The 12,852-nt window shown below is 41.5% G+C and overlaps 2 protein-coding genes across 5 annotated transcripts in view; one reads left to right on the forward strand and one right to left on the reverse strand.

The window, feature by feature from the left end:
• The window catches only part of PDCD2L (programmed cell death 2 like), a 113,196-nt gene that overhangs the window by 32,463 nt on the left and 67,881 nt on the right, over positions 1-12,852 (reverse strand). Inside the window, exons 1-2 of one of the 3 annotated variants that reach the window (XM_029608689.1) lie at positions 8,593-8,725; positions 6,255-6,426 (exon numbers count right to left, since the gene is read on the reverse strand). In XM_029608689.1, the coding sequence (XP_029464549.1) occupies positions 6,255-6,374 (120 nt within the window). In that variant the 5' untranslated portion in view covers positions 6,375-6,426; positions 8,593-8,725. Of the gene's footprint in view, positions 1-6,254; positions 6,427-7,835; positions 7,897-8,592; positions 8,726-12,852 lie in introns of those variants that run through there. The other 2 variants (XM_029608686.1, XM_029608688.1) reach the window with 2 other exon arrangements.
• Positions 8,049-12,852, forward strand: part of TRADD (TNFRSF1A associated via death domain) — a 51,528-nt gene continuing 46,724 nt past the window's right edge. Inside the window, exons 1-2 of one of the 2 annotated variants that reach the window (XM_029608690.1) lie at positions 8,049-8,424; positions 12,232-12,382. In XM_029608690.1, coding sequence (XP_029464550.1) covers positions 12,241-12,382 — 142 coding nt within the window. In that variant the 5' untranslated portion in view covers positions 8,049-8,424; positions 12,232-12,240. Of the gene's footprint in view, positions 8,425-8,755; positions 8,916-12,231; positions 12,383-12,852 lie in introns of those variants that run through there. The other variant, XM_029608691.1, reaches the window with a different exon arrangement.

A 12,852-nucleotide genomic window follows, 5' to 3' on the forward strand; every position in this document is an offset into this window, starting at 1 on the left:
AACCTGGTGTAAAGAATGTGGTTTTGGACACATTGGGGGCTCGGGCTGTATATGAAACAGAAAAGGGTTGTTATATGGTAAGGATGGCCTACGTTTGTCTATGAACCACACTGAATCAAATTGAAAATGTGAACATCATGGGTGAAACGGATTTTTTTACTCATTTAGTGGACCTCATACATGGGCATCTTGTAATGCTAAATAGCATATCAGTTAATGCGCCAACCAGTTTAATCAGTGTGGTTCATCAGCTTTCACTTCTGTTGCTATTGATACGGCTGATACCACCGCCCAAACAATTTGAGAGCAGTACTGTGACTGTCTACATTTGTCTATGGCAGGAAAGAGGATGCTAAGTGAGAAATTTAGATCATGCATTATCAGGCATTTAAACTAGAGAACTGGCATGTCACCCCCCAGGCAATACAGGAAGTGGGAGGAGAAAGTAACAATCAATCAGTTCAAAAAAGCAGAAAAGGTGAATAGGAAGAGCAGCTAATCAAGGGAGAAAAGTTAGAAGGCTATGATCACAAATGCTCCTAGTCTGAGCAATAAAATCCCATAATGATGGAGGTGAACTTGGACATTGTTGGACATTGTTGCTGTTACAGAGACATGGTTCACTGACTGTCATGATTGGGATGCGGCCATCCCAGACTATAACTTGTTAAGGAAGGGCAGAGAGGACAGAAAAGGGGGAGGAATAACTCTATCAAAAACAATATTCAAGCAACTGAATTGCAAGGAACAGAAGGGTAGGGAAGAAGCATTATGGACCATCCTAAAAAATGAAAATGATGTTTCCATTTATATTGGTGTGATCTACAGGCCTCCAACTCAAACAGAAGAACTGGACAGAGATCTGGATAAAGAAATCAAAAAGGTGGGAAAAGGGGAGAAGTGCTGCTCATTAGAGATTTTAATCTGCTGGATATGGATTAGAGTATCTCATTAGCAAAATCTACAAGAAATAGAGATAGTGGATGCCAATCAAGGGGCTCTGCTCAAACAAATAGTAATGGAACCCATGAGGGAGGGTACAATAGTCGATCTAGTGCTCACTAATATGGAAAATGTCCAGGTAGGTGCCCACCTGAGTACCAGTGATCATCAGACTGTATGGTATATTGCAAATAGAATACAGAGAAGTCACACGAAGACCCAAGTTTTGAATTTCAAAAATATGGACAGAAAATAGGTGAGGTAGAACAACAGTGGGCCAAATTAAAAGGAGCTATTAAAAAGGCAACAAATCTATATGTTAGAAAAGTAAACAAAAGTAAGAGATAAAATAAACCACTCTGGCAAGCAGAACAAGTAGTATAAAGGATCCCAAAAAGAGGAACACAGCGAAGAATACCTGGTGAAACTGAGGGGAAACAAAGAAAGAAATCAGAAAAGCAAAAAGGTCAAGTGAAAGAAAGGATTGCCAAAGACATAAAGCAAAGTGACAAAACATTTTTCAGATATATCAGAAAGGAGGAAGGCTTGAGGTGGTATAAGGAGATTGAAAGGTGACAAGGAACAATGTGTAGAAAGAAATGAAGAAATAGTAGACATATTAAACAAATACTTCAATTCGGAGTTCATTAATGAAGACCCTGGAGAAGGACCGTTGCTGGTTGACAAGACCATAGATGGGAGTGGGGTAGATGCAACCCTGTTTACAGAAGAGAATGTATGGGAGTTGCTAGGAAACAAAGTTGAAAAGGCCATGGGGCCAGATGAGGTACATTCCCAGGATTACTAAGAGAGCTCAGAGATGAACTGATGGGTCCATTAAAAGACCTGTTCAATGAATCCCTGGGAATGGTGTCTCAAAATTGGAGAGGAGCAAATGTGGTCCTGCTTCACAAGAATAGTAGCAGAAAAGAGGGTGCAAACTACAGACCAGTTAACCTCACCTCTGTGGTAGGAAAATTAATGGAGATTCTTCTGAAGGAAAAGGATAGTGAACGATCCACAATCTCGTGGGTTGCTAGACCAGAGGCAGCATGGATTCACCGTGGGAAGGTCCTATTAGACAAATCTAATTGATTTTTTTGTGTGACTAGAGAACTGGATCAAGCAACAGAGCTTGATGTGATATACCTGCATTTCAACAAAGCTTTTGATACGGTCCAGCATAGTTTTATTTATTATAAAATATTTCTATTGGCCCTTCTTACATTCAGGGCGGAAGTCATTTGGTTCAAGGTAAGGTTTTACGTGTTGGAGAAATTTCAGTTTGTAATGAGATGTTTGTGTTAGATTTTTTATATGCGCTCACATGTTCAATAATTGATCGATTTGGATGCCTAAATTGCGAACATCAGAAAGTTTTATTGATTGGTTGTTTAGTAACAATTCAGAGGGAGTGGAATCAGATGAAAATCTTGAAAGACAGATTATTTCTGTTTTTTGAATGTTAAGTGCAAGTTTGTAGGATGATAACCAATTTGAATTATTAGCAGTAAATGAGATAAAAATTGTTCAGTTTTGGACCAGGTTGATTTAACTGGAAAAAAGAATTGTATATCATTGGAATATAGACAATAGTGAACATTGAAACTTGCTAAAATTCGACACAGTGAGGTAAGATATATATTAAATATTACTGCTGATAGCGCAGAACCTTGGGGAACTCCGGATGTAATAATTTTCCATTAAGAAACCTGGCATTGTATTTTAACTTGCAGAGTGCAATTAGTTATAAATGATGAAAACCATTTCAAAACAGTACCTGTTAGGCCTATTGATTTTAGTCTACTGTTTAAAATACTGTGATCGATCGTGTCAAACGCGGCCTACATGTTTAATAATACCATGATGAACGTTGTACCTTGGTCAAATCCATGTCTGATTAGATCGAAGGAAAATTGTAATAAGAGTTCTGTAGTATGTAGTTTATGAAAGCCAAATTGGTATTGGTCGAGGACGTTGAATTTTTCAATAAATGCGGAAAGTTGTTTTAACGCATGTCTCAAGGATTTTAGTTATGTAAGATAATGAAGAGACTGGGCGATAGTTTGGAAATATAGTTGGGTCAGCATTGTGGGTTTTTTTTAGAATTGGGCAAATAACTTCATGCTTCAGGGAGTCTGGGACATGACCTTCGACGAAAGTAGTATTAACTAATTTTGTTATAAATTAGACTGTCGAGTTTAATATGATTGTAGAGCATGGGTTCAAAGAACAGATGGAAGAATTCATAGTAGAGATTGAATCTAAAATAGTTTCTTCTGCATAGAAACATAGAAATGATGGCAGAAGAAGACCAAATGGCCCATCCAGTCTGCCCAGTAAGCTTTCACACTTTTTTTTTTTTCTCATACTTATCTGTTACTCTTGGCCCTTATTAGTAACTTTTTGGTTCTAGTTCCCTTCCGCCCCCGCCATTGATGTAGAGAGCAGCACTGGAGCTGCATCTAATAGGAGGCTCATGAATAAAATGAGAGGCTTGAGAGTGAGTGCCAAGGTGGTAAAGTGGATTATAAACTGGCTCACTGACAGGAGACAGCATGGAATCTACTCTGAAGAGAACAGTGTTAAATGGAGTGCCACAAGGATCGGTTTTGAGACCAGTTCTGTTCAATATCTTTGTGAGAAACGTTGTGGAAGAGATAGAAGGTAAAAGGTTTGTCTATTTGTGGATGATACTAAGATCTGCCACACATACCTGAAGGAGCAGAGAGAATGAGAAGTGACTTAAGAAAGCTTGAAGAATGGTCGAAGATTTGGCAACTGCGATTCAATGCCAAGAAGTGAAGAATCATGCACCTGGGATGCAGTATTCCAAAAGAGCTGTATGTGATGAAGAGTGAAAGACTAACATGAACGGACAGGGAGAAGGACCTAGAGGTAATAGTGTCTGGTGATCTGAAGGCAGTGAAGCAATGTGACAAGGATATAGCTACAGCCAGAATAATGCTGCTCTGCATAGAGAGGAATAACCAGTAAGAAAAAGGAGGTGATAATGCCCTTGTACAGGTGCTTGGTGAGACCTCACTTGAAGTACTGTGTTCAGTTCTGGGGCCCATATCTCAAAAAGAATAGAGACAGAATGGAGGCTGTCCAGAGAAGTGCGACCAAAATAGTATGAGGTCTATATCAGAAGACTTATGTGGAGAGACTGAAGGATCTAAATATGTATAGCCTGGAAGAGAGGAGATACAGGAGAGATATGAAACAGACCTTCAGATACCCAAAAGGTTTTAAGGACGTACAAACTCGAACCTTCTCTGTTGGAAAAGAAACTGTACAACTAGAGGTCACAGTATGAAACTCCAGAGCAGATGATTCAGAACCAACATCAGGAAACATTTCTTCACAGAGATGTTGTTGGATGCCTGGAATGCCCTTCCAAAAGAGGAAGTGCAGATGAAAATAGGAAACAAATTCAAAAGTGCATGGGACAGAAATGAAGAAAAGGATTCCTGAGGGTAATCTGCACGGACAGGCAGTTAATACCCTTAATGACAGGCATGGGGATTAGTACCCTTAATCAATTAGCCTTGATATTTGGGTTTTTCTTTTTTTTTTTTTTTTTTACACAACTGCAACAGCGTTCTCCACTTCAACGGTGGTGGGGGAGGGGGGGGGGAAGAATTGGATTTAGATGATAGCCAACAGAGGGCTCCGACTTTTACAGTCTGGGGTACTGATATGCAGAAGTTAGGGAAAAAGCATAGGACCCCTTCTGCAGCCAAATCCAAAAGCAAAGCACGTTCAAGCAGCATTGTCTGAATTATCAAGAAGGCTGCTCACCCCATAAAAATGTCACGGAGTGGAAGGATGGAGGGCTGCTATTTCCAAAAAAAAATAAACAAAAAAATAAAAACAGGGGTGGGTAAGAGTATGGGGCAAGGGGGTGGCCTGCTTGTTACAGCGGTTGCTACCCCTAATTGAGCTGGATGTCACTTGGATGCAGATTCAAAGCTGCTCTCTAAATTGGGTGGAGGGGAATTAGGGCTGGAGGGTACTGGAAGCCAATAGTAACAGGTGGGAGAGAGAAAAAGGGAAAAAAAATGGATAAAGTGCGTAGCTTGCTGGGCAGACTTGATGGGCCATTTGGTCTTCTTCTGCCGTCGTTTCTATGTAATTTTGTTATGGGTTTGACAGTTGCTTTCTTATGATTGTAAATTTTACTACCCTTAACAGAAGATTTGGTGATAAGCTGCATGGACCGGCAATTACTACTCTTAAAAGAAAAATGGGGGTAACCTGTAAGGAGTGGCAGATACTACCATAAGAAACTTGCTGAGCAGACTGGATGGACCATTTGGTCTTTTTTCTGCCATCATTATTATATTACCTTGTTAGTATGAGTCTAAAGTGGGTGGACAGGTCCACCCATGGCTACACCCTTGATCAGTTGTGTCAGGAAAGTGGGCCTCTAGGCCCCCTCCCTCACATTGTAAGGATTGCTTGGACAAAATGTATGCCACTACCTGAAGACCATCCCTCAATTTTACTCATTCTAGAGGTTGCAGATAATTTGAACTGCTTAGCAATCAAATTGTAAAATACCATATACGAGGACACAGATACCTGCAACCGTCTCCAAAAAGTATATTTTTGGCTTTCCAAGCAATATAAAATTGGGACACAGGTGAAATACAACATATCAATCCACCCTGAACTATTGGTCCTGGTATGTCAGAATATAAATAATTTTAAAATAAATTCTAGTTCCATCCTTTAAAATGTAAATAAAAAGAAATTCTTCAGTGTCTAGAGTCATGCTAATGTTCCCTAGTCCCTTTCATAGATGTATCCATAAATGAGTCTGGTAAAAAAAACAACAGAATACCATCTGAAAACTTGGAATGGATGTTCTACTACCAAACCTATAGAAGGGAAAAAGTAAAATGATTTAAATATGGAACTGTATCCTGCAGATTGTAAAGCTTTTTACAGCTGAGAGACAGCCTTAGATAGAGCAGTACAGCACACATTTGAATGAGAGACGTGGCCCTTGTGTGTTGAAATCTATTATGTTCTTCAGACAGTAGTTCCAGATACAGAATCCAAATTACATTTTGGATTCCAGCTAACTAGACTCTGCTCCTGGGTACCAAAGATTTCACATTGGAAGCTATAATACCCGGAAGAAGCATCCAACCTATGTTTGGACATTTCTGTTTTCACATGTACCTGATAAGAATAACCAAGACTTTGATATAGTATTACAAACACTTCTGGCATATGTTTAAATAAAAAAATATTACAGGATCCAGCATTCCGTCCTTATGTGTAAACTAATTTTTTCTTACCGGTAGGTTGCCAATTTTGCTTGTATTCCAAGAAACAGCACTGCTATTATCAATAGCCAGATCTTTGAACCCCAGCAATACGGATGGCTTTGACAGTGAAGAAGCAGCAGAGTCCGCCATTCTTAGCACTTAGTCCTGTTTCACTTGATGATCTTCGGAAATTAGCCAGTGACTAAACAGAAAAAGCCAAGCAAATTAGCTGACAGCAGGTGACAGAAAAACAAGATAAGGATATAGGCCTACCAGGTTATTATATCAGGCTAGTAATTGTCAAATAAATATTCAGAATTATCTTAATAACAAAGAAAATTGACACAGAAGTTAAACAAAAAAGAAACATGGAACCATTAGCAGCAGGGGTGCTATTGCTGTCAGCAATATATAAAACATGGTTTTGGCTATCTCTTAGTTTCTTGAATCTTAGTTTCTTTAGTTTGTGAATTTACTGATCTTTATTCTGATATTCTATTTTATCGGATGTTTATTTTTTAATATTTTCTTTTTAGTTGTCTAGTATTTGCTATGTTAGAGGATAATTTTTATTCATTTCATTTGTCTCTCTTGTTTTCTTTTTAATGCTATTTGTGATATTTTTCCATGATTCACGCTATTTTATGATATTTTCAACTTTGAATAATGATTTTTTAAGTGAACTAAAAATAAACTTTTCATAGTTGTTTCCCTTCTCCATGACTGCTTGTTTCATAGTTAATCTGTGTGCCTATTTGCTCACCCTTAAACCAAGCCTGGATTTGTCAGTAAGCGTAACAGGCCTGTGCCTAGGATGTAAAAATGCTGGGGAGCAGCAGGCTGGCTGAATATTTACTGCTTTCCAACTATACAGAATCTCACTTAGCAGAGAACAGCTCTCGATTTCCTTATCCAGTCCCTCCCCTCCTCCATCCCAAAACTTCCCTCCCTCTTCCTCCTTTTCTCCCATCCCAGATTTCCCAATCTTGCCCCCCTTCACTTTTCTCTCCCCATCTCCAGTATTCTTCCCTTCCTCTACCCATCCCTAAGATCACTTCCCTGTACTGATGCTTGAGATACAGCCGCAACTATAGTGTCCTCCCATTTACATCCCTCTCACTCCCAAAGCCCCCCCTACCGTCCACATCACCTCTAATAGCCCCACTGCATAAACGTGTACATTCTTTACTACAATGCAATAACAACAGACACATTGAAATTGGGAAAAAAAAAAAAAAAGGCCACAGCTTTACTGAACAATATATACACCCCTAGAAAAAAAAAAGAGGTACCCGAGCCGATACGGTAATTGCCAAAGACCAGGCTACACCACCACCTCCGCTGCCTGCCATAATAAGCAAGCAAGGCAGCATCAAACCTGGGCCCAGCGCTTTGCCCCCCCGAGATGTACAGAATGCCCTGCCATGCACTGCCCAAGGCGCCAGTCCACGGATGACCAGGACTGTGATGCACGCCCACGCCATGTCCAAAATGCCCCTTACTGGCTCAGATAACCGCCTCCCCCCTTGCTGCGATATTACCGTACAGTTGTACATTCGTCAGCTTATGAGGAACTAACATGCGCTGCTAGCTACAGCGTTCATGTATTACCTCCTAGAGCAGGGGTCCCCGACCACCGGACCGGGACCGGGCCGTGCCGCCAAGCACCGGCAGGTGTGTCGCGCGCTGCTCCCGGTCGCTGCCGCCGGGCTGTCAGCTCGTTCAAGCCCAGTGGGAACGGCAGCGGTGCTAGAAGAAGCCGTGGCACCCGCGGCTGACCTTTTCTTCTTCTTGCTGCCCCCCCCCCCTCCCGTGACCCGGAACAGGAAGCAGAAACGTTCAGCCGCGGGTGCCGCAGCTTCTTTCTAGCACCGCTGCCGTTCCCACCGGGCTTGAACGTGCCGACAGCCCGGCGGCAGCGGGAGGGACCGGGAGCCGCGCGCGACACACCTGCCGGTGCTTGGCGGCGCCGCCGCGAACCGGCAAAAAAAAAACCTCCCACGTCCCGGTGGTTGGGGACCCCTGGCCTAGAGAAACTGTTCTGGCCAGGAAGTCATCAGTTAGGAAGGCCTATTGTTTCAAATGGAAAAGACTTTCCATAGAGTCTTGTCAGAACGCCTTGCACCCATTTTCTTGGGAACCCAAACATTTACGGACTTTCTTGCTCTCCCTTTCTGATTAAGGCCTTGCTGCATCCTCGGTAAGGATACATCTCAGTACTACAGCGCGTTTACTATATTTCTGTTGACAATTTTATATTTTTATTTATTAAAAATGTATCTTCTGTGCTCTTCACACGGTATGTCTGAGGCAAATTACATAATAAAACATACTTAAAAATTAAAAACTTAATACATACGAAACCTACCTTGCTAACCATAACATTCCCTAGTAAAACAGGCTCACCGTTGTCTGTCTTAACTATATGCTCTGAGAAAGATAGGTCTTTAAAGCTTTTTTAAAGAAATTGTCACAATCCATAGACTAGTACTCTCAGGCAGTGAGTTTCACAATATTGAACCTGCGACCAAAAAATCTCTATCACGTGTGACCTGAAGACAGACAAGCCTCACAGCAGGAACTTCCAGCAAAACTTTGCCCTTAGATCATAAAACTCGAGTAGGCTTATAAATCCTCAAAACTGTGCTAGTCCAGCAATCTTGATCTCTATGGATGAGTTTATGAATCAAGGTAACTAATTTATACTGAATCCTATATTTGACAGGCAACCAGTGTAATGAAGGCAAAGTTTGTGTCTTAAACTCTTGCAGCGGAGAAGCAGTAAGGAATCCGAGCTGTGGCATTCTGTATGAGCGCAAGTTCTTTGCTGGAAGACCTGTGTATAATGCATTTACAGTAATTCAAGCTGGTTAAAACTAAGACTTGCAAAACAGTGTGGAATTCATTGGGTTCAAGTAACGGACAAAGTTTTCTAACAGTGCTCAATCTGAAAAATGTAGATGTTACTACAACTTTAAAATGCTGTGTAAAAGACAAGGGGGTATGGAAGATTATACTTAAATTCTTCACCTGATTACTAATAGGAATGAAGTGATTGTTAGATTTCAAGGAAGATGGAAAGTTCCATGATGAAAATCTACTCAATATAATAATCTGTTTTAGTAATATTCAATAATATTGTGTTATGAGATAACAACTGACTGTAAGCATAGTGAAACCAGTTGCCATGTACCAGGCCAATTAGTGAAATTTTGGACAAAAAATTGTATGTCATTGGCATAGACACGGTAATTCACGCCAAGACATGAAAAAATCTTACAAATGGGGGCAAGGTAAACATTGAAGAGGGTAGCAGGGAGGGCAGAGCTCTGCGGAACCCCACTTACCATAGGCCTCCAGTTTGAGCAGTGAGTTCCAAATTTAATCTGTTGGGGCCAGTCAGATTGAAAAAAAAAAAAGAATTGAACTAGCTACACATGGTACTATGATTCCCAAAGATTTTAATATTGAAAGAGGAATATCATGGTTTAAGGGTGTTGAAAGCAGTGAGCACATCAAGCAAAACCATGATGTACCCAATGCCGCTACTGAAACCCCTGACAGTGGTATCCGTACTAGACAGGAAAAGGGTCTCTGTACTGTGCAACTTATGGAAACCAAACTGGAAACAATCTAGAATGGTGTGATTCTTAAAGAAATTGTTAAGCTGAGCTAGAACTACCATTGCAATAATTTTGGCTAATACAGGGAGCAAGAAATTGGTCTATAATTGGCTAAAATAGATCAATTGAGGTATTCTTAAAGAGACAAACAGATGCCTACTTAAGCGAAGCAGTAAGCATGCCAGATGTAAGAGACAAGTTTAATGTCATCGTAAACATATCTCAATGTATCTGTTGGAACTGAGATTTATGAAATGCTTATGGCATGTTAAACTTCTGGTACCATGGGACCTGAATTGTCGTCTTTCAAATGATGAACCACCCTTTGAGCCATTGGAATTGGCTTCTCTTAAATTCTTAACATGGAAAGTGGATTTTCATGTGGCAGTGACATTAGGCAGTAGAGTCGGAGAACTCCAAGTAGTTCATTATCCACCATATATTCAATTCTTCCACAATAGGGTGGTGCTTTGCACCACCCAGCGTTTCTCCCAAAAGTTGTATCTGCTTTCCATATCAATCAATACATCATATTGCCAGACATGACCCATAGCAGGTCTAAAGTTATCCAGACAAGCTTATCCAGCTAACTGTAATGCTTATCCGGGTATATTCAGTGGCATATAAGTTAGCCGGATAAGTCTTATCTGGCTAAATTTCATAGCTGGCTAGATCTAAGTATCTACCCCCATAATAATCACATGCAACCCTCCGCTTGGAAGTCCGCACTTGTGGACAAGCATGATAACTTTCTTCGTGTGGCCAATTTTAAGTTGCTCACCTGTAGTAGGTGTTTGTAGAAAGCAGGTTCAGTAAATCACATACAGGCTGATACAGTACAGCGCGCTCCGGTGGAGCTTACTGTTAGCCCAGGTTTGGATGCGCGTTTTCGACGTGCTAGCTTTACCCCTTATACAGTAAGGGGTAACAGTGTGTCGAAAACGTGCGTCCAACCCCCCCACCCCCGAAACTAATAGCACCTGCAACATGCAAATGCAAATGTCATTGGCATAGACAAATGCATGTTGCGGGCGCTATTAGTTATTCCCGCGCGATACAGAAAGTAAAATGTGCAGCCAAGCCGCACATTTTACTTTCAAAAATTAACGCCTGCCCAAAGGCTGTCATTAATATCTGCCGGCGCCGGGGAAGTGTACAGAAAAGCAGAAAAAACTGCTTTTCTGTATACCCTCCAACTTAATATCATAGCGATATTAAGTCGAAAGCCCCAAAAGTAAAAGAAAAGTAAAAATTTTTTTAAAAAATTAAAAATTGGCCCGCGGGTCGGAAGACGGACGCTCAATTATGCCGGCGTCCATTTTCCGAACCCGTGGCTGTCAGCGGGTTTGAGAACCGATGCCGGCAAAATTGAGCGTCGGCTGTCAAACCCGCTGACAGCTGCCGCACCTGTCAAAAAGGATGCGCTAGGGACGCGCTAGTGTCCCTAGCGCCTCCTTTTACCGTGGGCCCTAATTTGCATAGGCCACTCTTCTGAATCGCGCACCCAGGAAAGTGGCCTGTGTGCGCGCCGGGAGAGCGGGTGCTTGCCCACTCTCCCGTGCGTTTTTCTGTATCGGCCTGAATGTCCCTGCCACGTCCTCTCAGAACTGAAGATTTGCTTGCTATAAAGACTGAGATGTGAACGGCTGCACAGAAAGACTCGCTTAGGATCAGATAAACCTTTTGTTTAAGTGCCATTGGATAATGTCACCCACATGTGTGGCTTATTTTATCCTACTCTTTAAAGAGAATTTCAGGTGAGCAACTTTGTTTGATAAAGTTATGAATTTTTAGACATGGAAAACTTTCATGAAAAAAATAAAACAATATAAAAGTTTCCACCCTAGATCTTTGGTTATGTACTGAAATAATTTCTAGACCGGGGTGGCCAACTCCAGTCCTTGAGAGCCACAAGCAGGCTAGGTTTTCAGGATATCCACAATGAATATATATGTAATAGCTTTGCGCACTGCCTCCATTGTATGCAAATATATCTCATGTATATTCATTATGGGTATCCGGGAAAGCTGGCCTGTTTGTGGCTTTTTAGGACCAGAGTCAGCCACACCCTGTGCTAGGTTAGTAGTCTGAAAGGAAAACAGGATACAGTTTATAGTGATGGTCTGAATCCAAGAAAAGATGGGCAGAATTTAGATAGGAAAGGAGTGAACAAGCTTTAAGCAATTTGTGTCACTATCTGAAGAAAGATAATGAATTTCTTATGTCATCTATTGCAGTAATTTATTCTTGAGCTTATTAACAATTGTACCAATATTTTGAGATCATCTGTGAAGAGGGGGAAACAGTGCTAGTTGATGTTAATTTAAAAAAAAAAGGAGGCACTTGGTACTATGATGGTATTAAATCTAATAATATTTTTGCAGGTGCTAATAATGGCAGCTAGCGCTGGTGCATGGACTGGGAGTGCATTTCTCTTTGTTCAATCCACCTCGGAGAAGATTAATCTTTCCTCGCTTTATAAAGATTCTCAGCAAAAACATGGAGTGTTCAAAGCTCTCAAACTGGCTTTAGAGGGTAAATATTCATGTTTGTGTATAGACTTTATTATAGAAATCATTCATTTAAGGGTAGATTTTAAAAGGCCGGTGTGCGCCGGGTACGTGCATAAGTGCTGGGCCTCTTCGAAGGGGCAGGGACAGCACCATTGATTGCTGCCCCGAAGATAAGGTAGGGTTTAGAGGGTGAGGAGGAGAGGGGAAGAGGGATTGTCTTCAGCCGGGAGGACTTCGAGGAGGACTGGCAGAAGGTGGGCAGCAGGGGGTTCGGGCACGTGTTCAAGGTGAAGCACAAGCTGTGGAGGACGGTGTACGCGGTGGGTAGGGAACTGTGGAAGGCCGGAATGCGTTGCTGCACAGAAATTGCGAAAGTGTCGTGTCCCCGTTCTCTCCCCCCCCCCCCCCCCCCGTGCACGCCGCCCGCATATATGTGTGCGGATTATAAAATCCAGTGCATGTTGGCCAAGAATTTTATAACATGCGTGCACC

The sequence above is a fragment of the Rhinatrema bivittatum genome, chromosome 7, assembly GCF_901001135.1.
Source record: "Rhinatrema bivittatum chromosome 7, aRhiBiv1.1, whole genome shotgun sequence".
Lineage (NCBI taxonomy): Eukaryota > Metazoa > Chordata > Amphibia > Gymnophiona > Rhinatrematidae > Rhinatrema > Rhinatrema bivittatum.